This window comes from Cimex lectularius, unplaced genomic scaffold (genome assembly GCF_000648675.2).
Source record: "Cimex lectularius strain Harlan isolate CLEC.00 unplaced genomic scaffold, Clec_2.1 scaffold18, whole genome shotgun sequence".
Lineage (NCBI taxonomy): Eukaryota > Metazoa > Arthropoda > Insecta > Hemiptera > Cimicidae > Cimex > Cimex lectularius.
In genome coordinates this window covers 426,998-454,138 of record NW_019392764.1, presented here as the reverse complement: position 1 = coordinate 454,138, position 27,141 = coordinate 426,998, and the positions used below count along the sequence as shown (strand labels likewise).

The following is a 27,141-nucleotide window of genomic DNA, read 5'->3' as shown; positions in this document are numbered from 1 at the left end:
AAGGTTCATTTATTTTATATGGAACTAAATATGCTATTACTTTAATTTTTATTACATATTGTTATATTTAAATTAGTATGCATGCGATGACAAAATGTGTATGAGAATATAAGAATTTTCTTGCGGAATTATGGCGCTAAAAAGAGGATATTTAATAGTTTATAAATATTTAAACGATTTTTTTAAATTACTCTAAAAACAAAATGTTGTGTTTACGTTTTGAAGTCAATTATTAATCTTTTTACTTGTTATTATGGAAAATAAACACATGTATCTGGTTTTTGTGTCTTTGAGTGTTTCTATTTATTTATTGGTCATCACCAGGCCTTCTGTGAATAAAACGGAAAATGTGGGTTTTCACTTGCACGATCTTTCTTAATATTGCACTCCTGTTTCCGTAACTTGCTAACCACTTTGTTACGTTCGTCATGTTACTAACAAAAGAACCAAAAGGGACGTACACGTAGAAGTGCATAACACATAAAGATTTTCGTGCGGTCCTCTCCCTAAGAGCCGGAACATGTATTATTACTTCACCATGTCTTTATCAAAAAATGTTTTTTGGAAAAAATTCTTCGCGCGTACATACTTCTACATAATTACGAATGTTTTAATGGAAATTTTGTAAAAGCTCGAGATGCAAATGTAATTACGTTTATTTGGTCCAATAAGGTAAAATCACGTGTTGAAGCTTGCAGCAGGGAAACAGAGAAATTACGTAAAATTAAACTTTAATACTGGTGAAATTTATTAAATCGTTTTGCTGTTTAGTTTACAATTTTGTTATGTGTATTGTAGGCAAATTCTACAGTACGTAATTTTATTTATTAACAGAACCTTTTATCACAAAGTGTAACAATTAACTTAAAGAACTGCTACCCGATATTCTTTCCTTTCGGATTAACTAGCCTCTCGTTTATTTATCAACTATCGGTTGTTGAGCTGTAATTCAATTCTATGTTGATTTAAAGTGGCGAGAGAGGTTGGTTCACCCAAACCACCTGTTGCAATCTTACGCAGTTCACTGAAGATTATATAGTTGCTAACAATAATTGTAGGAAAAAATGATTGTTCTTTCCAAGCTTTGATCAAACAGTGGCGTTTATAATATTGTTTAATAAATCACGAATAGGAAACATCTATCGAGGAACATTCATCATTGAATTAGAATAATAAGTAAAAACCACACATTATTAATTATCTGTAAAGAAATTATGTATGTTTTTGCTGAAAAAATAATATTTAAATGGAAAGAAGTGAACATGAACAATGTTGAAAATTACAAAGTTATAATCCAATTTTCCCTTTTTCTCATGTTTCATTTCTATCTAACTCCCTCCACTACTGACTTTATCATTTTCTGACTATTCACCCTATTCGTTTTGCTTTTCCTCTCGCTTTTTTTCTTTTTTTTCTTTCTCCTCTTGCTTTTTCTTTTTCTCTCTCTCTCTTCTTCGCTCACTCTCGCTCTTATTCACTTTCCTAGAACGCTATCGCCCATTCCTTACCATATCCGATGTACTTTTCTTAGCTATGTTGATGTAGCTGTCTGTCTTTCTGTCTGTCTGTCTGTCTCTCTCTCTCTCTCTCTCTCTCTCTCTCTCTCTCTCTCTCCCGCTCTTTCTTTGTTTCTTTAGTTCAACCTCTTTTTCACCCTTATTTTTTTTCTCACACTCTCACGTTAAGTGCTACACAGAGATCTAACCGAGCGTGACTAACTAAAGCGGTCTATCCTAGCCTCCCTCTATGTCTCTCAACTTATCTTACTCTATAACCCTCTCCATCTTTATGCCTTTTACTCATTTCTTTCTTTCTCTCTCTCCCTCTTTTTCTCTCTCTCTCTCTCTCTCAAAATATATTACGAAATATGGAAGATAACAAGTGTGGAAATAATTGATAAGGATATTAACAAAAAATTATCGCAAGCGTAATTCCAATCGGAGTAAACCTGAAATTATTCGTATGGCATTTGTGCGCTCCCAAGTATAACAGGAATTTATTAAGAAAGTATAGATCCGAAAATACATAATTAATATAAGAAAATAATATTTCATTGATGGAACTAACAACTACATTTTTATAAATTATGCTCTGACTTTTAATTGTAAAAAAAACTTTTAAGAGATGGCGAAATTGCCAAAAACGAAAGATATAAATTGTTGTGGTTTAACAAAGGAAAGCTTATGATGTGTAAATATGAAAAGAGATATAGTAATTCTGATGACACACCTAACTAACGTACAAAAAAGAATTTCTGAGTTCAACAGTTAAAATAAATTGACAATTAAACATAATATAAACAATATTAATGACCAACTTATATGTTCAATAACTTAAATAAAAAATAAAATATTCAGGAAAAAACACTTTAAAATACTTAACAATAGCTCGTGTAAACATACAAGATATAAATGTGTACTTTGAGGGATTTTCAGTTACAACATATAATAAATACGATATCATTGCTGTATCCGAGACATTCTTAAAACCTATAATACAATGAGATTCTTTTAAACTCCAAAAATGTACAATGCTTCAGAATGATAGAATTTGAAAAGTGGGTGGTGGTACATCAAAGAAAATATAAAATCCAAAATGGTCAAAACATCTCCAAATGAATATTGTAAGAAACTAGAATATATCAGGGAAGAGATAAAAATTAACGCATTCATCATATGCGTTGTACAGACCTCATATAATTGGCCAAATCGATGATTTTTTATTAAATTGAAACAAGAATACTAAATAACGAAAAAGCTAATAACTATTAAATGCTAATTAAATACTAAACTGACCCACACGAAAAACGACTTGCAACTTTAATAAATATTGACTTCAAGGTACTACCTCTCATCACTACACATCGTGGACCTTCAATTGACTCTTTTCTCGATTTTTTTATAGTGAAAAAATGTTGTTAATCAACTGGAAAAGGTTGACAATTAGCCACTCCAGGTACTTCTTTTCGTGATAAAATACGCTAATCACAAACACAAAAACGAAAAATATATATCATATAGAAATATGACATGCTTAACATTCAAAAAAGTACAATCCGATCCATCTTTTGAAAAGATTAGATATTTCCAACTTATTTCAATAAATAAAAAAATTTCACTATTCAATACTATACTTTAGAATATTTTAATGAACATTGCCCACTGAGAACAGTGAGGATCATCAGAGAGTCTGGCCCCTGGATTAATGAGGACATCGCCTTGATCGACTATCGGAGAAAAAAAATGCAAAGAATATAAAAAGCTAAGGAACGAAATAAAAAAATAAAATAAGAAAGAACTGCTACAAATATGAACACCCATTTTCAATTTGGAAAAAAAAATAGCTGAAAATCTGACTCAAAAACCCGACAAATTCAGGTAAATAAACATAACAATTTTATTACCATATGACAATGAAATACAATCTGCACAAACTTTAATCACTAATATAACAATTCCTAATGTAGAAACGTTCAGTATTCTTTAAGTAAAAAGTGATATAATTCAACAAGCCGTTTCTAGCCTCTTATTTAAGGCAATTGGGCTAAATTGACTCTTCTTTGAATTGATTAAATATTTAAAATCAAAATTTATAGATGTTATTACACGTATATTTTATGCAAAAAAAAAAAATCAAAAACAAATAACAACCCCGAAAATGGCCGATCTATATTGAGTACAATGTGTAAAATCTTTTTTATTTAAATTAAATTAAATTTTTTATTTAATTACCTATAACACCATATAAGTAAGAATGAATTAATCAATTTAATTCTTTCTTTGTCTCTCTATTTGAACCTCCTTCTTATCTATCCCCTTTCGTTCACTCTCTTACGTTAAGTAGTAAGTAGTAAACAGGTGTAAGAGACTTAACTTTGGGTGATTAAATAAAGCGATCAATCAATCTCTGTCTCTCTGCCTTCCTCTCGATGTTTCAGCCTCTCTGATTCTTTATCCCTTCCTATCTCCCTAGTTCTCTTTCACTCTCTCTCTCGTTCTCTCTCTCTCTCTCTCTCTCTCTCTCGTTCTCTCTCTTTCTCCCTCTCTCTCTCTCGTTCTCTCTCTCTCTCTCTCTCTCTCTCGTTCTCTCTCTTTCTCCCTCTCTCTCTCTCGTTCTCTCTCTCTCGTTCTCTTTCTCTTTCTTCCTCTCTCTCTCTCTCGTTCTCGTATTCTATAGTTGGTGAAAAAATAATTACAGGAAAATCTCATTGTCTGCAATAATTTTCCGAGGATTAGTACTAATTGGCGGTTTAGCTTTGTTTACTTTTACCCATGAAATTAATGAAAATTCTGTAGTAAGTGGCTAATAAACTGCGTTTTTATGATTTGCTGATGTAATCCAAACCCTTCTATTAATTACATCGCCCTGATGTTGACTGCCTGGCCGGACGACTCAAAAAGGACACAAAAAGTTACCAGCTCGTTAACTCAATCATTTGGTCGGATATGGAAGGAGAATAATTACAGTGAACAATGCCGTTCTATCAGGTGGCCTGTCATTTCCAAGGGGACTTGCTCCGGACAACGGCTGTCTTGGTCATTATGATTTTATCTCCACGCCCTTCTCCTAGACTTTACTCCCTCAAAGTACTTCCTAAGTAATTACTTGACTGTTTACGGGGAAGCAATCAAAGCGAGCATGAGTTGTTGGTCCAGTTAAGTGAAAGGAAATGTTTGTAAGTTAATTAACAGGAAGTTGAACGACATTATGCGAGCTCTCCGTACCCATTAACTATGTTATCCTTTTTACAAAACTGCTTGGTTAATTAAACCAAAATTAAACTACCTTCAATATAATTATATTAGTTCAACGCTAAATGTTTTCTGACAACTTCAAAAGGACAGTCGCCATGACAATTTTCGAGTGAAATTTGTTGAAGATCAAACTTTCCTACTAATATCACATTTTAACCTTATTCAAAACCAAAATATATATTTTCTTAAGAGTGAGAGTTAAATTTTATTTTTAACTTGAATGGTTCCCATAGTATTTGTCTGTTAGTGTTTTCATTATTTGTAGGTTGGGCATTTCTCCTCATTTTAAACGGTTAGATGCGTTGTTTGGACTTCTCACTGGGGATCTTCAATCCGCTTATAACATTGACAGACTAAGTGATGAAGATGGCCAAGAGCAAAAACAGAGAGGACAGAGAGTAAATTGATCGGATTAGACCAAACCACAAAGGAAATTATTTGATGGTCCCCAATTGTTACATAAAGAATAAAAAAGTTAGGGGTATCATTTGTACTAGTTACGCTGTTTCAAAAGGAACCTTGAAGGAGAAAATTTGTGAACTTGAAAACGAGAAAATAGTACTATTATTTTGGCCGAACAACTTTTTTCTCTTCTATTTTATGTTTAATTATATTCTTTAACTCTCATCTTTGAAATTTGATGGGCAATATTTTTCAAAGAGCATCTGCACTTTCTATTAAGCATCAAGCTTAAGAATGTTTCAGTATTTTAGATATTCATTAAGTTCATTTAGTTGTTTAAAGAGATGCCTAAATTGACATTTTCCGATAGAATTTTTTAACATTTGTTTTGGTCTAATACAAAGAGTTTTTGTTTGCTTTATTTTTATTATTATATTATTAGTTTGTAGCTACCAGTTTTGATGATTAGTTAATTTTTTGCAATAATTGTGACTAAATGTTATTCTTTTTTCTATGCAAAAACGTTTATTTATCTGCTATTAAGTGTTTTTTTAATACACCGTTAATATGTGTTTTTTAAACACGGCTATTAAGAGCTCACCACGATTGTTTGCATAAAATTTGTTTACATGAAAAAAAAATTCCTGTGAAAAGTGTATTGCAAGCTGAGAAAGTACAATTTTTCAGGAGACGCTATACTCTGATTGATCTCAAGTATTTCCTATCGCCATTCACTTTACACCAAAAAAAGTTATACATTTTTATTCTACACATTTAACGATGTTTAAATTGGGGAGATACCTTTTTAAATATAATGTACGTAAAAGGCTAAAATCCTGAAACCTCGTAAGAAATAGAAAGTTGCAACGCATCAAGAAAAGGTACACTAAATATTACAATTAATTAAGGTTTTTTAGTTGAGATAAAAAAGTCAATGGCACGAGCGGGTTTCGAACCCACGATCTTCGGCTAGATACGCCGCTGCTCTACCACCTGGTGAGGTAACGATAGTTCAGGTGGTAGAGCAGCGGCGTATCCAACCGAAGATCATGGGTTCGAATCCCGCTCGTGCCATTGACTTTTTTATCTCAACTAAAAAAACCTTAATTAATTGTAATGTATTAATTGGTCAAGCGGACCACGAAATTAGTGCATTCAAGTACACAAACTACTTGATTCTCAAGTATGAAAAACCTATTTGAAGCACTTCTAAACCTCGGCATATATAAAAAACAATAACTAATATTCTTTTTTGGTCAGAAAACTGTCACTGCTTCCTTGAAAACCTATTTGATATGCTCAGCATCTGTTTTTATCTTTTAGAGAATTCCCGGATAAAAACTTTTTTTCCATGGATTGAAAGTGAATTCGTGTAATTAATTTTGATCTATATAAAATTGCTTTAGACCCGACCTCTAAACCAACTTTGAACAGTTTTCATTTTTTACACATTTTCAACTTACATTTTGAAAATCATTCGTAATACTTTCAATTATTATCATCATAGTTTGTTTTGCATTAAAGTTAACGGCAAGGAAAAATATCATTTGATATTCACGGTAAAAACGTAATTTTCCGCCAATATTATAAATCCGGAATTGGGATGGAAATCAATTTGTGCCACCATGGCAAACCTCCATTTTTCTCTTCTGGATGATTGCGGTCATTCAAGCTGGGTAGAAAGGATAGCTCCAAAAGGGAAAGAGGTCGTTCTGGGAAAAGTTACGATGAAAGTTGCAAAATCCGCATGATTTATCAAGTAAATGTAGCGGTTTGGAGAATCACTTTGACTTGGCAGACTACGCGTAAGCTAATGGCAAATTTATACAAGCTCAAGTGTCAAGCGTGTTATTATTGTTTATGAGATTACCATTCCACTTCAAACCAAATTATTTACCCTGGTTTCTACTTTGTCAGTATGATCGTGTTTTTGTCACATTAATACTTAATACCTTTTATAGTAATTAAAATAAAGATATTTTCCTTCTGAATAAGGTCTCGAAATAAATAAAATAAATGAACAACTCAATATTTTCATTAATTTTTACAATTTGGAGATTTCCGATACAGATGGAGATTTCCGTATTTATTTTACTTACTAGAATACCGACAAAGTGGGGGAGTTTTAAATTTATGCTGAGTAATCATGCAACAAATTGGAGCAAGAAGAATGATGACTGGATATCATTTATTTGGAGATATGTTTGACATGATGAGATGCACGCTTTAAAAAATGTTATTCATGTTGTCCCGTTTTTAAGTCCACTTCCTTTGAATCAGCGAATTGTGAAACTGTGGTTGATACATTCGAATGCCGTCAGACGCGTTCACTCATTTTGTTTGAAGTTGAGTAGGAGTCCCAGCGCCAAATTGTGAAAATCAAAAATCAAAAGAGATTGCAATGTTTCAATAATATTTTTATTGATGGTGATAGTTAAATTATTAAGATATACGAAAAATTATTCTTACCCATGTAAGGTGCAAATAGTTTACATCACCATGCACCACATTATTGCTAATTAAGTTTAACTTGTAATTAAGTCGTTACCGATCGTTTAATGTGCCGAGGCTCGCTGGGCTGACCTGTCAGAACTCCATCTTCACAGATGGGTCTGGCTTTGAATTCTTGCTGTTTAACAATTATTTTTACTGTCAGATTTCCGTATTTATTTCACTTACAAGATTGGGATCACCAATTTTAATTAAACGTTTTTGTTTTTCGGTGAAATTAGATCTAAATATATTACATGTCCATGCGGTGATCTTACATGTTCTTGCCAATCAACCCTACAACCCGAGAAAAAAATTAACATAGTTTTTTAAAATTATTCAGAAATCGTGAGATGCGGTCTGGTCTGCTGAAGGTTTCAGAAAAACATTTTCTTTATCGTGCCAACGTTTCGATCTTTATTGAAATCATCTTCAGGGCCTGGGATTTACAAACATTGTTTACATTTAACAAATACATTTAGGATGTGAAAAAGTGAATTATACAATGCAAAATATATTTTTTTAATTCAATCATAGTATTTCTACTCCCTCAAAGTGTTTGTCTTCTGTGTAATTGTGCCGTTCTTGCGTGTCGTGTCGAGAGTGCCAGTGAAATTTTGCTATTTTCTGTTTATATACCTTGGATTTTGAAGGGGTGGGGAAGGAAGTCAGGATTGAAAAGACATTTTTGTATAAGGCGTCGGCTTCTTTGAGGTGAAAAAAGCCGACGAAGGGAAAAAATGTGTTGGTAATGGTTCGGCCAGATTATCCTTTCAGGATTATATAGAACGGGGATAAATAGGAAAAGGAAAGCTAAATTGTTGGGAAGTTAGACTATGTGAAAAATATTTGATGTGTGGAATGTAATGTAATGATATAGGTATGTTATCTGTATTGAATTTCATTAATGATGTTGGCGTAGCTGCGACTGAGTTTACATGTATCTGTTCTGCAATTGATGCTGTGTTTATCTCTGTTGATATAAACCATTTCTAAGAAATTACGTTTATATTTGTTTTGTTCTGTATGTAATATTTTTGGACTTATGAAGTCAAAATTGTGTTGGTGTTCAAAGTGGTGGGTAGCGAGTGCTGTAGGATTTTGCTTGGGTTTTTTGCAATCATAGATATGTTGCTTTACTCTCTTGTCCAGATATTGGGATGTAAGACCGATGTAAGTTGCCGGACAGTTTAAACAGTTGATCTTGTAGATTACGTCAGATTTATTTGTTATTGGTGTGGGATCTTTAACTTTGGAAAAAAGTGTTTGGATTGTTTTATAATTTTTGAAAGCTATTTTGAAGTTATCGGACGAGAGAAATGTGTTTAATTTATGTGATAGGCCTTGAATAAATGGTATGGAAATGTATGCTTGTTTGTTTGTATTTGATATGCTTAATGTAGTATTATTAGTAATAGTGGAATGTGTTAGTGTTGAGTTGTAGTTGTTGATTATTCTGTTAATTATGTGCTTAGGGTAGAGATTGCTATGGAGGATCTGTTTGTATATCTTTATGTTCTTGTGATGAAATGATTCATGGCTTAGGGTAATCATTCTGTGAATTAAACCTTTGGCCGTGTTTATTATTGTATGAAGGGGATGGTGAGACGCAAAGCTGAGGTATCGATCTGTCTTTCTTGGTTTTTGATACCAATCTGTGATTAATGTGCCATCTGGTTGTTTTATTACGAGTGTATCTAAAAATGGTATTGTTTTGATGTTTTCGATTTCATGTGTAAATTGTAGGCGTGGTTGAAAGCTATTGAATGTGTCTAATGTAGTTTGAATTTGATCTGTGGGAACTGCTGTCAATATATCATCTACGTATTTAGTGAGGAAGGGTAATGTGAAAGGAAGTTGTGGTATGACTGTATTTAATATATGTATCATGATTATGTCTGCCAGTATCGGGCCTAGGTTGCTACCCATGGCTATACCAAACAGTTGTTTGTAAAATTGATTGTCGTATGTAAAGTATCCGTTAACACAGCAGTATCGGATCATTGTTGTGTTCTTTGATAGAGTTGTGTGTGGTATTATGTCATGTGGCCCATTTATCTTTAATAATGTTCAGTTTTGTGTCTATGGGAATGTTTTCACCTCGAAGAAGCCGACGCCTTATACAAAAATGTATTTTCTATACCAACTTCCTTCCCCACCCCTTCATAATCCAACGTATGTGTACATAAAACAGCAAAATCTCACTGGCACTCTCAACACGACACGCAAGAATGGCACAATTACACAGAAGACAAACACTTAGAGTGAGTAGAAATACTATGATTGAATTAAAAAAATATATATTGCATTGTATAATTCACTTTTCCACATCCTAAATGTATTTGTTAAATGTAAACAATGTTTGTAAATCCCAGGCCCTGAAGATGATTTCAATAAAGATCGAAACGTTGGCACGATAAAGAAAATGTTTTTCTGAAACCTACACCACACCAGACCGCATCTCACGATTTCTAAATAAATATCGATTAACGGTCACTAATCACCACACGTTTTTTAAAATGTGTTTTTCTGTCTTTGTTGTGTAGTTTAAGCGCTTGATAAATATGCATATCAGAAAAATTATTTTTACCCTAATATGAGAAAATATTTAATAAGAACAATATGAACTGTTACAAACATGAAAATGTGCATTAACTGGACGAAGGATTGCCTTTGATATTATTTTTCTTGTCAAATTATTACGATTTTGATTTGTTGTATTCAATTACTAGAAAGGGGGTAGGAAAAACTAACGTGAAATCCCCGTGCACAACTGAAAATACAGGAAATTAACCGATGCTACAAACTATTCCTGAGACTACTTGACCATAGTCTAACTTCTATTTTACTGACAAACTCGTAGTTAGAAGGCTCTCCGCCGATATGGAAATATGGAATTGAAGTTTGGGAATCAACGAAAAGTTCCTATTTCTACAATATCATATCCATTCAATCAAAAATACTATGAAAACTATTAATCTATATAAAAACTTTCATAAAAATTTAAACCTTCATCCCTTCTAATCAGTTTGTCCAACAGCTTTCTTGCCCCAACATTCCTTGAGACCCCATACGTCCTTTAAAGCTGTTGTGGCCGAGAGGTCTGCCAGGAGATAGATTGAATCAATAGAGACTTGATTATTTAAAGATCGTGAGATGATTCTCGTTTACGAAGGCGAAAAAAATAGGGGGTAGGGATACATCCTTAAAGATAAAGCTCAGATTTTGAACAGTTTTAATATCGAGGCCAGTGCGTAAAAGTTAGAAGGGTTATGAATGTTTATGTGTAACGCCAGTTTCGGGAGAATTAAAAAGGCCCAAAAATGTCTAATTTTCTGTTAGCATTAAAAATTCTTATTACATGCTTAAAAAGTCCGATTATTGTTTGTTTACTGTTTAACCCTTTTATGGGCCTATTTTCCTGCAGGCATGGTTTTAGCACTATTTAGCAAATCAACAAATCTCACATTTTTAAATGTATTTATTTATTATAATTTTTACAACTGCGCTTTTAAGTCGGAACCATTAAATGAGATATCAGACATATTGACAATCTTGCATATTATACATGATAGGAGAAACTATCCCGTAGTGGCAATCGCTATTGAAATGTGTTATGTTTAGTGACTGTTAGTTAATGATTATTTGGAGATGGTGAGTTGCGGTCTGGTGTGACGTAGGTTTTAAAAAAACATTTTTTTATCGTGCCAACGTTCGGTCTACATTGAGATCATCCGCAGGGCCTGGGATTTATAAACATTGTTTAAATTTTACAAATACATGTAGGATGTGAAAAAAATGAATTATTGTATCAATGCTAGAAATTTTAGATTCAAACAAAGTATTTGCAACGTTTGAAACGTTGGCACGATAAAAAAATGTTTTTCTAAAACCTACGGCAGACCAGGCCGCAACTTTTTAAATATGCGTTATATAAAAGTGTTTCGTGTTTTTTGTGTTTGAATATTAATAAAAATGTACTTTCGTTTATTATATCGCCCGATACGTTTTTTGAATTCATTTAATTAATATCTAGTTGAGCAAGGACAATATAAAAAAAGAAACCAGTACGTCAGAGAGGTAAGAAGACAACCGTGCGATTCAGACTCTCACTTCTTCTTTATTAGTAATTACACAGTTGACAAGACAGTTTAATTATTAACAACTATAAGACACTTTTGAGAGTCGAGGATAAACCAACCGTGATAAGACTAGTACGGAGTGATAAGTTTGATGAAAGCAATGTTTAAGAGTAGCTCACGGAATTAGTTTCCCCTTCGTTGAGATTACATCTAAGTTGAAATTTTCTTTGATTAACTGGATGAACCCGATACGAATATTGCAATAATGCCTGATATCGTTATTTAAGCTCTACGTTTTCAAAAGAACTGTAAAATCTCCATTCAAAATTTAACCAAAACATGTTTTTTTTTCGTTTCCGATCATTTTATGCTTCCTTTCCTTGTTTTGGTCTGTCAAGCGCGTTTCGACTTTTACCCATATTCTGTGGCGAATTTCTGTGTTTTTTTTATTTTGCCCGAACCTTTTGATTTGTTCTTACTGAATGGTGGTAGAAGAGGACCCGTATTTCCTTTGTCGGTCATCAATTTTGATGGATTATGTCTGGGTGTTTTGTCTACTCCAGTCTGTCGTTGTGTTTGTTAACTTTCATTTTGAGTTTCCATAGCTTTCTAAATTGTGTTAATCAACTATTTTAATTGGTGAATTGTCTAGTCGAAGGTTATTCTTGTTGACGACTCGTCTAACAGAGTTGGTAAAACCTTCTTCAAAAAATTGAGGAACTGGACGCCATTAAAATTATTTTGGTACAAATTTCTTGATTTCCAAGAGGCCCACACAAAGCGTTGATACCGTAAACCACCTGATGATTACAAGAGTAAGAATTAATCGGAATTTCTTCCGCTCATGTTCGAAAATTCGAACGGTTTAGTATGTCATTAGAGGTGGACTTGGATTCATCAGTCCATAGGATGTATTGAAGAACGTTTTCTTCAGACTCCCAAACCGACATTTGTGAAACGAACGTTGGGTGCCTCTCGTAAGAAGTAAGTCCCTGGACAAGATGAGAGCGATACGGCTTAAAATTGTGTCTGGAGTCCATTTCTAATTTTATTTTTTGAAAAACCTAAACACCTTCCGACATTTCGGAAAGAGGAATTCGGATTTTCGCAAACATAGAGCATAGTCAGCTTCTCACAATTTAAAATTCGATTCACCATTGTTTTCAGCGTAAAAAGTCCTTTAAAACTGTATGACAGCATATAAATGATCGATTTTGAAATTTTTAAGTTGAACTGGGCCCGAGGTACCCTTTTTAATTTTTCTCAAAAAGGTAAACCTGTGAACTAGACTAAAAAATATTAAAGGCCATCTACAAAAGGAAACCTTGTATAAGCATAACACATAAAAATATTTTTTTTGTGAAAATATATATACCGGGAAACTAATTAAGAGAATATGACAAATTACGTCTATTATAATCAATGTTAACCGATACAAAGTTGTTTTATTTGATTTTTTATTATCATGATTTTTATGCTCAACTGGCAGTCTGTCAGAACTAAAAGTAGTTGTTGTTTTGTTAAGGATAGAAAAAAGACTGGCAAAAAGGCATGGAGCAAGTTGGCCGTGTGTATTGGAAAGGCGGAGAGGACTTTCGGCCAATAACAACGCTCACGCCCCGACGGCTTCCTGTCCGGACCCGTAACGACCTACAATGAGGAAAATTACGTGAACCGAATCCGGCCAATAACAAGACGTGTCCACAATGGCCTTCCAATGTTGCGTGACAAATTTTCTAAAAGAAACTTTTTCGTCTCTTTGTCCGATGTTTATTCTCTCCCCTCTGCCGGGAAGCATCAACCTCTCAACTGTCGTCTGTGACAATTTATGAGTAGACGGCTTGTAATTTCAGATCGAAACTAGTTTGTTGGTAGATCTTAAATAGATAAGGAAAGTAAACAAAATTAGCGAAACTTATTTTCAAACGTGTGGAAAATAATATAACTTATCTGATCCGACAAACTTTATTGGCCATAAATTTAGACCATTACAGTACTTATGGAAAAATATTCTGACACAATTACTTTTACGACTTCCATTTTGATTCTCTTTAATTGTTCCCTCTAATGGCTTACTTTTACTCTCCAGACAACATACACACACCCAGGGTACTCGATATTTCTCTGGGCGAGGTTAAGTAACTTCTTCCTTTCAGGCTGATAAATTGCTTTCATATCTATAAATTCTATCCTTTCCAAAATTCTAGAAAAACTACTTCTCCGACGATTGTTGCTAATGAAAATTATAATATTATTCCAGATCATCAGTTTGGATTTCGCACATTTCACTCGACAGTTTAACAATTGCATCGTGTTGTTGACAATATAGCCTCTTCGAACAAAAACAGCATGCTTGGGTGTCTTTTTGATTTATAACAGGACGTCGATCGGGTCTGGCACTCGGCCCGGTTTTGCCGAGTCAGTGGGAAATGAATTCTTACCTTATATACGCATTAGGGCGAGTGTTCCTCAGGGGGGCATCCTTGGCCCTTTTCTATTTTCAATATACACTACAGATATTCACATGTTAACATTTGAACACATACTGTTGATAATACAGCGATTCTTATGTAATTCGTACTTCTCCATTATCCCTCAGCACTTGCAACAAAACCTGAATGAATTAACAGTATGGTTCACAAAGTGGAGAATGAAGATAAACCTAACGAAAAGCGTACAGTCAAAAGATAAGTTTTACCTTACGTAAAAATATACAGTGAGTATTAATTGCCTACCACGTTGTGCGTTATCTTGGACTTTTCATGGATAAACGACTGACTTGGCATCCCCACATAAGACTGAAAAGCCAGCCAACAAACCTTTTTGATTTTGTTATTTGTGTTTTTGCTGTTTTTCGGTGTAAAACTCTTACATCGTTTGTTTTTATTTTATTTTTTATTTATCACATTATTTGTTTTAATAAATTTCTAAATTAATAATTTTTTTTTCAACCACAACAGGTCCCCTTACACAGATCTTTAGCCGTTATAATTATAATTATATTATTACGTTTCCGGGATGGACCGCTCCTGAGGGGTTTTATAACAATTTTTAAAGAGAATTTTGGGCGGCTAGAACATTTTTAAACAATATAAATAAAATATTTTGACTAGTAATAAAAACATGAGCACAATGAAACAATTAAATAAAAAGATTGTTACTAGCTTAAATAACCCGTTAGACTATATACCTTTATAAATCTAAACAAGCATTTCATATAAATTATTTAAATATATACATTATTACTTAGACTAGATATTTCATATAAGTAATTCAAATGTATACTCATATAAACATGCGAATAATGAAAACAAAATAAATAACTTAATTTAATAAAACATGCTAGCTTAAATAACCTTAACGGACTATATACATTTATANGATTAAAAGATATCACGATTTTCCGACGCCAGGACGTGATATCTTTCAAAATCGATAAAAAGCGAAATTACTCTGAAATGGTTGAGAATCGGACCATGGACAATATGAACTTTTTTGTTCATTTTAGGGTGAAGAATCTACTGGAGAAGTTTGTAGCACGAGTAGCAATTCACCCTGTATACACTTATTAATAAAATGACAATATTGACTAGGGAATTAACCTAGTGATCATAAAAACATATGAATAACAAACTTAATTACTTAATAATACCAATTTAAATACATGATTAAACCATATACATTTATTTTTTAACTACCACTTTAAATAAATAATTTAACCATATACATTCATAATTTACACAATCAGTTCAAATAAACAGTTCACTAAGAGTAATTAAATTTGTACATTGAAGTTCTTTATTCACATACATAAAATTAAAAACCCTTGCGGGAATTTTTCATTATCGATGATTTTCATTTTGATTTTGTGAACTGTGTTTAGTTTTTTTTTTTTTATAGACATACTTTATAAACTTTATAAACTCTTTATAATTGTGTTTGTTCTTTGTCAGTTCTACCAATTTACTTTCATCATCTATTTTTTTTTTTTCCATTTCTAGTATTCTTCTTGTATGGTTATAAATTTCGCATTTCGTCACAATATGTTCAGCACTTTCTATTTCCCCATATTGGCATAAATTGGTGTTTTTTAACTTGTAATTATATAAATATTTATTAAATTCTCCATGCCCTGTTAAAAACTGGGTAGTAATATAATTTGGTTGAATAAAATTCCCGTTTTTGATTCTTGATTTAATGCATGGCAAGAATTTATAAGTAGTTCGCCCGTTTAAGATCACACTCCATCTTGCTTGCCATTTTGTTATAATTTCGTTTTCTAATTCTTTAATTTTTTCCCTATAATTATTGCATGATGTTTTTCTTAATTTGTGAATCTGTATTCTTTTAAGGAGTTCTAAGTCAATTGGTATCTGCCCTGTTATAACTTGAAATGCGTCTGTTGACGTAGTTCGATACCCTTTACATAGCCATTTTAGTGCACCTCTTTGTATGGTTAATAATTTATTGACTTGGGTTTTATTTAATTTTGTAGCCCAAGCTGGTGCTGCATACTGACTTGGAATCCCCATACAAGAATGAAAAGACAGCCAACAAACCGACGTAATAAATTATTAAAAACACTTATTGTCTCACGATCAAAATTAGACATTGAAAAGAAACTTTTAATTTACAAGACAATGATTAGACCTCTCTGGGCGTACGGTTGTGAAGTGTGGGGCACAACCAAGGATTCCAATTCCCAACGTCTCCAATTAATCCAATGGAAAATTCTCCGTCAAATTATAAATGCTCTTTTTTACGTTTCAAATTACACTTTTCATAACGATCTACATATCCCGTTTGTACATGAACTCATCAAAGCCCGCTATAAAAAATTTCATCAATCACTGAACACAGACAAAAATCTATTAGTACGACATTTATCACTTCCAACCCTGCCTGAAAATCCTCCAAGACGATTGAAGCGAAAGTGGCCCGGAGACTTTCTCATTGAGTGAAGATTGAAAAGATTTCAGTGTGAAGGAGTGTGCCACTGGGCAACTTTCCTACAAGAGACTCAAACGACAAATTCAACATATATGAACATATTTACATAATATTTGTAGTTGTAATAAAATATAAATGTATTAAAAAAAATAAAAAATCTATAAAGTAATATAAACAAATCACCCGATACAAACATAGAAGTCTCGTCACATTAATTGTCCCAGAGTGCTCGATAATCTTCGGGCGAGGTTGAACCCACTCCATTCTCGCTAATAACTTAACAATGTTTACATAATAATATTGAATAGCGTCATCATTAGCAAACAAAATTCTATTTATACACGACTCTGTTAAATTTTTCTTCTAATGCCAGGATTCTCTCTTAGAAGTCTCAAATACACATATTTATTTTTGAAGGCCCTGCTACACTATCAACTGAATACAACTTGACTGCCACATTCAAAAATAGGCTGGAAATCATCTAATAAAATGGCAAATAATAGGAGACTTAGTAGTATATTGCGACATGAAACCCATTTGTACTTGGGAATGGATTTTTGGGACTTGATCTTTTAACGTTCACAGAATTAAGCCCAACAAAAATAGTTTATGTGGGCGGGATATGACTCACGCACAACCTAGACCATTTTCAACTTCCATTTGTCCTTAAATTGTAATCCACCCTTTCCGCCCATAAATCCTATTATCGTTCAACTGACTTGCTCTATCTGTTTGGATATTAAATTTTTGTTTTGAAAATATATTAAAAATATATGGTTTTTCAAATGTCTGTAACAACAATTTCTAAAAATTACTAATAAACATTTATTTTCAACGAAAATTAGGTGATATATAATTTAACATAATTGTATGTAATTTAATAAAGAATCTATAAAATTATCAAAACGATATTTTTTAAATTTGTAACCAGAAGGTAAGTTAAACATATGACAAAGCACAAACCACGATTGATAATTCATTTGATAATTTATTCGTCAATAAAGAACATCAAAAAGAATTTTTATTCTTAGAATTTTGCAATCAGCCATTGAATATTTAAACAACTTGCAAAAAAGTCTTGTTTTAACCTAAAAATTTTAATCTTACCAACCATATAGTTTACTATTAATTTGATTCGTGCGTAGACGAACATACAATTAAAGGCAAACATTTTAATATGAAAAGTTTTAGCCATGGTTTACCATTTCGTTGACGGATTAGGGATAATTTTTTAATATCTACAAGTCGCTATTGGTAACTAGAGCGCAAATGAATGTTCAGATAAATGAGTTAATTATTTCGCTTTTATCCACTTTTGCCCACCGCCCAGCGACTTTTGTACGATATTTTCTGCACAGCTATCATAATTATGTTAAGAGTTTTTGTCATTTAAACGTCCATATTCAAATGGTAGCGTTACTAAATGTAATATAGGGGAGTTCTACTGTCCCGAACTAATTGGAACCGTGCCCTGTTCGGATTAGCGAAAATTCCTATTAGCCGAATAATGCAGAAATTCATACAGAACAAGGGGTGCACAAAGGTGTTCCGTGAAAAGTAAGCTGGAAGTTTTATAAAAGACAAGACAGCAATTAAGTAATTTCTGTTTATTTTACTATAACTACCCACGTTTCGGTTGTTCCCATCATTAGTTTCTAATAATGTTTATTAACATTAATCCAGTTTAAAGTTCCTACAAGAACTAAAGGCCTGTTTCATGAGAAACATGGTAATAGAAATTATAAATCAACTGATGCGAATAATAATAAGACGATGGAATAAATGTAAGAATATGGTTATGCTCAATACTTCTGTTCATATTATAAAGAAAAATGTGTTAAACTCTACTCGTTAATAGGGAAATTTGTTCCATTTATAAAATAGTTTTGGTTTGTTATAGTATATATAAATACTACACTGGTTGTGGGAATCTGTTTGTTATTAAAAAAAGCATAATTATGTTAGAAACCGAGGTAAGCTGAAACACGTCTGACAGACCAAAACGTTCGTAAAAATAACACTGTAGTTTGATCACCTTGCAGACCTCAAAAGTTAAGGAAAGAGACAATCACAAGGACTATTTAGGCTTTTTAAATTTAACAGGAAAATACAAGAGGCTATATTTGGCAAATTGAATTATTTCTCCGCCGTCGACATGTGGTTTAGTTAGGACTCTTCTATGTTTCTTATTTGCAAGAATTTTGAAAAATCAAAGAATTTTTCCTTTAGGTATTAAATATATCGAATTGTTCATTGATATCTCAATGTAAGCAATAACTCTTTCTCTCTCTTCCTCCCTCGCTTTCGCTCACTCTATCTCTCTCTCTTCTCCACTCTCTTTCTTTATCTCTCCATTTCTCTTTCATTCTCATTCTTTCTAACTCTCCCTCTTTCACACAAACACACACACACACACACACACACACACACACACACACACACACACACATACGCAACACGCGCGCACGCTCAAACATGCACACACATACACACACTCTCTCACACACTCTCTCTCTCCCCCTAACTACTAACTAGAATTTTTACAGTTTTCTAGAATTTTCAAATCTTTTTTTATATTTTCCAGTAATGACAGACTGTATGTTTGCTGTTAAATAATTTTAGCGAAGCTTTCTCTCTAGTTATAATTATATCGTGATAAAACATTTTACCAAAGCTGACAAAATCGACCGACTGAAAAACCCGCGGTGTAAGTGGACGGCGTGAAAAGTATGCCATATCATCAATACTGACTGCCATTGTTGGCTTAGTGGAACATTATCCTCCCCTTAATGATTTTCCTCGGTGGGCCGAAAGGATAAGGGGGAAAATATCTTGCGTTGAATACGGGTTGTGCAATATCCGAGCGGATCAACAATGATTGCTCACTGTACCGTTCAAAACGTACAAGAAAATATTAAGTCAGTTACTTAATGGAAGATCCATTGTGAAATATTGATAATTCATTGAAAAATGGAAAAAGGAAAGAGTATTACCGCTTTTAATCGGCTATTTTATTATTTAATAAAAGCATATCTGAAGCACTTATAAAAACAATATATATATATTTAGTAAAAATTTATAAGATAACAGTTCAGACTGTCTAGAAATTGAAGTTGTGGGTTTTATAATTATTTTTATTTACGTCTATTATTTGTATCCCTTTTGGAAACCGTGTCGTTTTAAAAAAACTCCATCTTTTAAATACTCGTTTCATTCTGCCTTTCACTCATTTTCTTATCTGGGTGATTTAATTTCGTCCTCTGGTAAATTTACGAAAGTAACTGTTCATTTGAAAACCAAAAGGTATGTCTCCATATAGCCGCCAACGTTGGTTTGCTCGATTTAGAGAAGGAAATTTTGTTCTTGAAGACGATGCACGCAGTGAAAATCCTTCTGAGGTTTAGGACGACGGATTCAGGTAGGCTAGAAGGAAATCCGTTTTTGACAACCTGAGAACGAGGAGAGATGTTAAATGTTTCACTCAGACCGATTGGAAACCACATCTAATGATTTGGGTGTGTTCAAAAGTATGCTATGTGGATCCTAAGAGATCAGCGAAAGGAACACTGAGAATCGGGGACCGCGGTAGCCGAGTGGTTAGCATGAGAGACTCTCACCCCGCGGTCGTGGGTTCGATTCCCACCGTCGCCTCTGGCCCTTTTTTCCCGATAACCCCCAATTTGAACACACAAGAATTCGTACTATGGCTAATATGCAAGATCATAAGGCCAATAGTAATAATAATAATAAAAAAAAACCATTGAGAATCGCATCTTAATTTCCCTTTCCTTCTTCTCAGTCTTTCGACCCATTTCTTTGTAGATTGGTAGCAACTGATGAAAAATGCGTCACATACAAAAACATAGTCCGCAAAAAAGCTTTTTTCAAACCCGGTCAACGGCCCCCAGTTGGCACAAAATATCAAATGCACGGAAAAAACATATGCTGTGCATTTGGTGGGACAGGTCTTTGCATTTTGAGCTTTTTCAACAAGGGCAACCAGTTACTAGTGAACTACACTGTGAACAGCTAAATCATTCTAAAGCTTTAATTAAAGCCAAAACGGCCTGCGCTAGCAAACAGTAAAATAGTTGTCTTTCTCCACGACAACAACAACGAGGTCCAAACAATTATTAACTAATCTGAATGGGGAAATTTTATCACACCACCCGCCATACTCTTTGCTCATTTTACCTTGTGACTGTTATTTATTTCGGCCATTACAAATTTTTTTAAATGGCTCCAATTTTAAAAGTTTTGAAACTGTCAAATAGTTTTACAAACGTTCCTGGTTTCAAAGATGGAATTTTATACGACAGGAATAGACTTGTTACCGGAAAGATGGCAAAAAGTAATTGCAAACAACGGAAAATACATTTACGAATAGTTAAAAATATGCCAAGTATAAAAAACAAAATATAGAAGTCGAAGTCATTATTTTCTTGCCAAACCACTATATATAATCTCATTTATTGCCTGCCTATTATTGCAAACCATTCATCAGTGATATATTATCTCCTTGAAAAACATGCTAAACGAAAGGGAAAAATGTGTTACAGGAAAAATTGGTTACCAATTAACAAGAATCCTGCAACTCGTATATAATACTTTACAACCCAGTATCAGTAAAAAAGGTTTAAAAAAAAGTTTCATTAAATTCGGTGCTCTCTACTGTAAATTATCGATATCGTAATAGTGTACAGTGGAGGGAAACTAAGATGAAAAACAAACCTGTGGATAGTCGCTTTCTTTAGTTTGGTAGTTAAAGTGGTAAAAGTAGGTAGGTGATCCTCTCCTTGAATGCAGATATCCCAGCCTTAGGAGTGGAGCGACTGTGTGCCCATCGCTAAGTGCTTCCAATGTTGAATCCCTGATATTGATGGGGTGCTGAATCGGCTTCTCCCAGTCCGTGTACTCGTTCCGTACGGTTGAGAATATTTCGTTTAAGTGGTACACGTACGCATTCCGAACGTACGTTCTGAAAATCAAAATAAAGAAAGAATACTATTACTTTACGCATTTTTACAAACTGAGTTAAATCATAATTAAAATTATTTTTCTTAATAATAGACTGGTGCAACATAAGCAATTTTTATCTGTCTCTCTCTCGCTTCCGCTCTTAACACAAACACACTCTTAATTTTTAGTTAAATGATTTCTAAAGGGGCCAAATTTGATAGAAATAATAAAGGTGGGGTGAGTATGTTGCATAATATATTTAAAAAATAGTTCACAGTTAGTAGACCATTTACCAAGATCATTTACTATAGCCATTTACTTGGCGTTGCGCTCGGCCTCGCTATTAATTAAAATTTGTACAGTTATCTAGTACTAGATATCTGCATAGAAACTTTAAAATTTATTTCAATTAATTAAGGTTTTTTAGTTGAGATAAAAAAGTCAATGGCACGAGCGGGATTCGAACCCACGATCTTCGGCTAGATTCGCCGCTGCTCCACCACTTGCACTCGGACACTAATTTCCCATCTCAATCCCACCTTTTGAATTTTTCCTCCTTTTTGCCTACTAAATAGATCCCCGAGGCCACTTCATAAGTCGCTGAGAATCCAATCCGATTACACGACGTTTGAAAAATGACAGTGGTAGAGCAGCAAGGTAAGCAGGTAGAAGATCGTGGGTTCGAATCCCGCTCGTGCCATTGACTTTTTTATCTCAACTAAAAAACCTTAATTAATTGTAATGTATTAATTGGTCAAGCGGACCACAAAATTAGTGAATTTAAAATTTATATATACAGTGTGTTTCACAAATTATGCGTAAAATTCATGGATACGAATCTTCAGCTTATTTGCTACAAAAAAATATTCTATACATTTTTTAAAAGTTTTCACTATTTAATTTCTTAAACTATTAATTTAAATTAATAGTTAAATTATTAATTAATAATTAATTTAATTTCTTCTTTCCAAAACAAGTTTTTTTAGGTTACAACTGTCATAACATTTTTGCTCTTTAAGTTAAAGAAAATCTGTTGGCACCATTAAAAAGAGAGATAAATTTCTCATTGTGATAGAGACAAATAAGTTTGTAAAATGATTCCTTTAAATATTTCATTTTTTGTATTTAATCATAAAACAATCCAGTTTTTGTTATTTCAGCTAGAGTTTTAATCGGCATTTAAAGCTGAGGAATTGTCAATTATGGGCTATCCAAGTAAGAAAAACTTCTTTATGTAAAAAGCTTGAAAACTTTTTCCTAGGACAAAATTGTCATTAGTGTAAAAATAGGATTTGAATAAGAAAATCATGCTTAGAATGTGGCGAATGCTATTCTTTTTTTATTCACATTGATAATTAAATAACAAATTATTACTTTTCAACATAAAATAACGTTCCGTTTTTACGAAAATTAGAAAAATAGTGGAAAAAATTTACAATAATGAGAAAATCAGCCTTAATCTCCTGATTTGATGTGGCTGTTGTTTTGCAAAGATTTGACCATTGATTACAATTTATGTTTATAATAATTGCTCAAATTTGCTCCCTGCGCTAAAAGGCACCGTATAAAACCCCACCATTTTAACCCTGCGCCTTCGTCAACGGCGATCCTGTCAAAATTTTCCTTTCGGTAAAAGTGGCATAAAATAAGCTTTAGAATCGAACTATACAATAAAAATATGGGATTCTTATTTAAAATAACAAAGTTAGTGACAATTCCCATTTAGATGAGAAAGTTATGTTAAATCTGTTACAACCACGCGATTTCTAGCCAAAAGTAACTTGGGTATTTATAAAACTTCCTTTCCGAATTAAATGGGTTGTCTACAGAAGTTGATACATCATGTATATATAAGTATATATTAACATTACTTAGATGTCTGGTTTCTCTTGTTTATCTAATAATGTTAGTAAAACACAATGAAATATTTTGTATTGCAATAGGTAAATTTAATATGTTTTATGTAAATTTTTATGTAATATATTTGATATGTTTAGGACTACAAGGAGAAGGGCTACAAGAAAACAGTTACGTTATTATCTTTCTTGGAGAAGAAAGTGTTACGGGGAAGTAACGTGCGCCCGGTGTTAAAATAATTGCTGTTATTGGTAAATTCCCATTCAAACAAAATCTTACACTCTTGTTAAGTTGTTTATCGGTGATTTTCCTAATTGATGGTCCAAAAACAAATCCATGATTCAATGTTTTTCCTCGAAGCGGTGAAAATACGCGAGTATGAAGCGCGAATTTCATTTGGCTCCACTCGAATTTAGAAAATCCGTAAGTACAACAATTTCTTCATACCAAGACGCTTGAATATATTCAACCACAGATGACAGATTTATACTACTGGTTAACCACAGTAAAGCTCCGTATTGGCGCAACGCAAACTGTATGTTTATTTTTATTTTTTAAAATCATGGTTTCACTTCAGATATTCAAAGTCTTTATTATAAATATAAGTAAGCATAATGGATTTTCTACTCACCTAAGTACCCTGTTTCTTTGGTCCTCCTCAATGCCGTATTGAATATCCTGGTTGTTGAAATCGAGGTAGCTCTCTGTAGTGGTTGTTCCCAGAAGGACTCTTGAGCTTAAGAAAGGCTCTCCAGAGGTTTCAACTGCAGTCGAAGGTTCCGACCTCGTCCAAGGACCGACTCCGGTAAGGAATCGCGGGCTTGGCACGCGGACCGAAAGGATTGCTGCGAGAGGACGCGCCCGAAGACATTTGGCGAGATCGTCCTTCGGGCCTGTCTTGCAGCCAAGCTCTGTTCCCACCTTTTCCCGGAGGCCGACGGGATCTTGTCCAACTGCCCAGGGGCTCAGAATGCTACCAGAAAGCAGTGCCACTCTGCTGAAGAGCCCTGAGAAAAAATTGTTAGAATTCCTGATAGAAGAACCATAAAAATCGGTCACACAGCTAGTGTAAAAGCATATTTTTTCTGATTAACAATTTGTTTTGAAAATAAATGTAAAGAAAATAATGAAAGCTGGTAGCCATATTTAAAACAATAGTTTCAATATCAAAACTATTTAATTTCTTCTTGAAACTCCCTTTTCTTAAACAGTTGATTCTCTAAAACTTACAAAACTAATATTAATTACCTAAAAAAATATTTTTTTCCAAACGACTAGACTAAAACCTAATTATATTTGAAAATTATAGTTTTATAGATGAAGGGTTATCCGAAGTTCGAAAAGGTATTAATTTTTTTGGCTAATTGACTTTATTCCTTTGATCCTTTTCCAGTATAAAATTAATAATTAAGCTTATTTTTGGAAGTACTGCCACACCACAAACCTGCTTCTGGGCTCAGCTTCCATCTTCAATGACAAATCAAAACTTTCAAATATTTCTAGTTGAATTCTAAACAAATTTACAGTTACTGCCGCTCTATTGCAATTTTAAAGAAATTTATACACTTTATTGTGCTACAAAGAATTTGGTATCTTTAAATAGATAAATAATTTTAAATATCTTCAAACAAAATTACATGAGAAATTAAGTTAATAATTAGTTATAAAAATGTAAAAAGTATATTGTTTATAACAATTTTATTTTTTTAATTTGAAAAGCTTGAAATGTTTTCATCGTTTGTAAAAATGCTGTTTGGCTGTTTTCAACCATTTCAATTTGACTATTTTAAATGGTTTGGGTTTTGACCTTTCCTGTCAACCTTAGTTTCATTTACATACTACTTTTCAGAAGAGTGCCTACATTTAATTTTTAAAAATAAATAAATAATTTTTAAATAAATACAAAATTTTTAATAATTTTAGTTGAAAAACGCGTTATAGTATATATTATAATGTTATAAAAATATTTTGAAAAACTTGAAGAATAATGTAAACTAATAAATATGGTTTTAATCGTTAAAATGACGCTTTTACAAAACTAAACAAAATTTTAATCGTATACATAATTAATTTTTCATTAGATAAAACGTTGATTTATAGTGCAATAATTGTAATTAATTCCAAACGGCAAAATTTTTTCAGTTTTATTTACTGACTTGAATTAGAATGAGCTCGGTATCGGGTTCCGTTTTACAGCGCTTTAGCTCCGATCCCCCCGTTACATTAACTCCTCTAATGAGCCTCATAAAATTCAGTTACACCTGCTTGTTATGACAACGCAAACCCATTTACGCCTTGTTGATATGCTTACACGAAGCTGAGGTCGTAGAACACACCTTTCTAAAAGTAATGTGAAATCTGTGTCATTATCTCGAGGTTTACTATTTCGAGGTATTTCACTTTTCGTGTAACTTCAACTTTCCATAAATTTATTCCATAAAGTCCACCGTTTGTCACAGTAAATTGGATTATACAGGGTGTAAGGCTTGAACAGTGAATTTCAATTTTCATACGTAAAATGCAAGAAAATCGTTCGTAACCATGGTCCGATTCTCAACCTTTTCGCAGATATGCAACATTTTATGATTTTGAAATACCTACGGTTTTCGTCACAAATCTACTTGCAAATTTTGACTATTCATTTTTAGGGATATCCCAACAAATATTGGAAATAACGGTCCATATCCTTTAAGACACTTTTCTTGAACTTTGAATTTAATTTTTGTTAAAAAGCAAATTCAAAGTTGCTGAATTTAAAATAAGTTACAAAGTTAATAAGTTATAAAACTAAATTGGCAACTTCATTAGAGAAATTTACGGTAGCACTCGGCAAATGTCATCACAACTTCTTCGTTTAATAAGCTTTCTAGCCGTCTAACCATTTCTCTAATTACTCGAACCAAAATGCAGAAATTTTATGCTAAGGAAAAAGTAGTGACAATGTAAAAAATTGGGAATGTGTTTGTTGGGATTAAAATAAAATTGTTACGGTTTTCCAACTGTGTTTTACAGTCTGACCTCGACCTTCGTACGATACACATCACGATAAGGAGAGCGCCGGCGTTAACTTGTTGTTTTTACAAGTATTTTTCCTTTTCCTTTATTAACATTAATTGTTACTAAGGTTAAATTTTGTTCGTCCGTTTGTTTGGTTTTTTCAATTATTTTTATAATTGAAACCCGTTGATTCACTTCTGGTCGGCTGCTGGGCGACCTAAGATAATGTCCGCTTCGAGCGGAGGAAATGATTCGGCTCTCCCGGGACGGGGACGAGAATTAACAGAATTCATGGATGGAAGTTTCGATCCAAAATCGAAAGTACCCGATGACAACAATCCGGGTTCTGATAAACTCAGATTGACCCTTAATATTAACGACTCCGAAAAACAGGAAAGTTTATTTTCGAAGACTGACAAGGGACCTTACCACGTTTATCTGGAGAGCAAACAGATTGACGGTCAGACAGGCGGTTTAGCAAAATTGCATGCAATGTCTCTTGGAAAACTGATTTATGAAAATCACCCTAAGATTCGCCATGAAGTTACAAGTATAGACAGATCAGGGCAAAACAGAGTTAGGGTAATGTTTAAGTCCCACCAGGGGGCAAATCATCTGGTTGAATCCGAGTTTTTAAAAATTAATAACAT

At 33.2% G+C, this 27,141-nt stretch overlaps 1 protein-coding gene across 1 annotated transcript in view; it reads right to left on the bottom strand.

Moving 5' to 3' along the window:
- The window catches only part of LOC106665681 (neuroligin-1-like), a 312,439-nt gene that overhangs the window by 20,829 nt on the left and 264,469 nt on the right, over nucleotides 1-27,141 (bottom strand). Inside the window, exons 6-7 of the mRNA XM_024227471.1 lie at nucleotides 24,126-24,501; nucleotides 21,410-21,656 (exon numbers count right to left, since the gene is read on the bottom strand). Of these exons, the coding sequence (XP_024083239.1) occupies nucleotides 21,410-21,656; nucleotides 24,126-24,501 (623 nt within the window). The remainder of the gene's footprint in view (nucleotides 1-21,409; nucleotides 21,657-24,125; nucleotides 24,502-27,141) is intronic.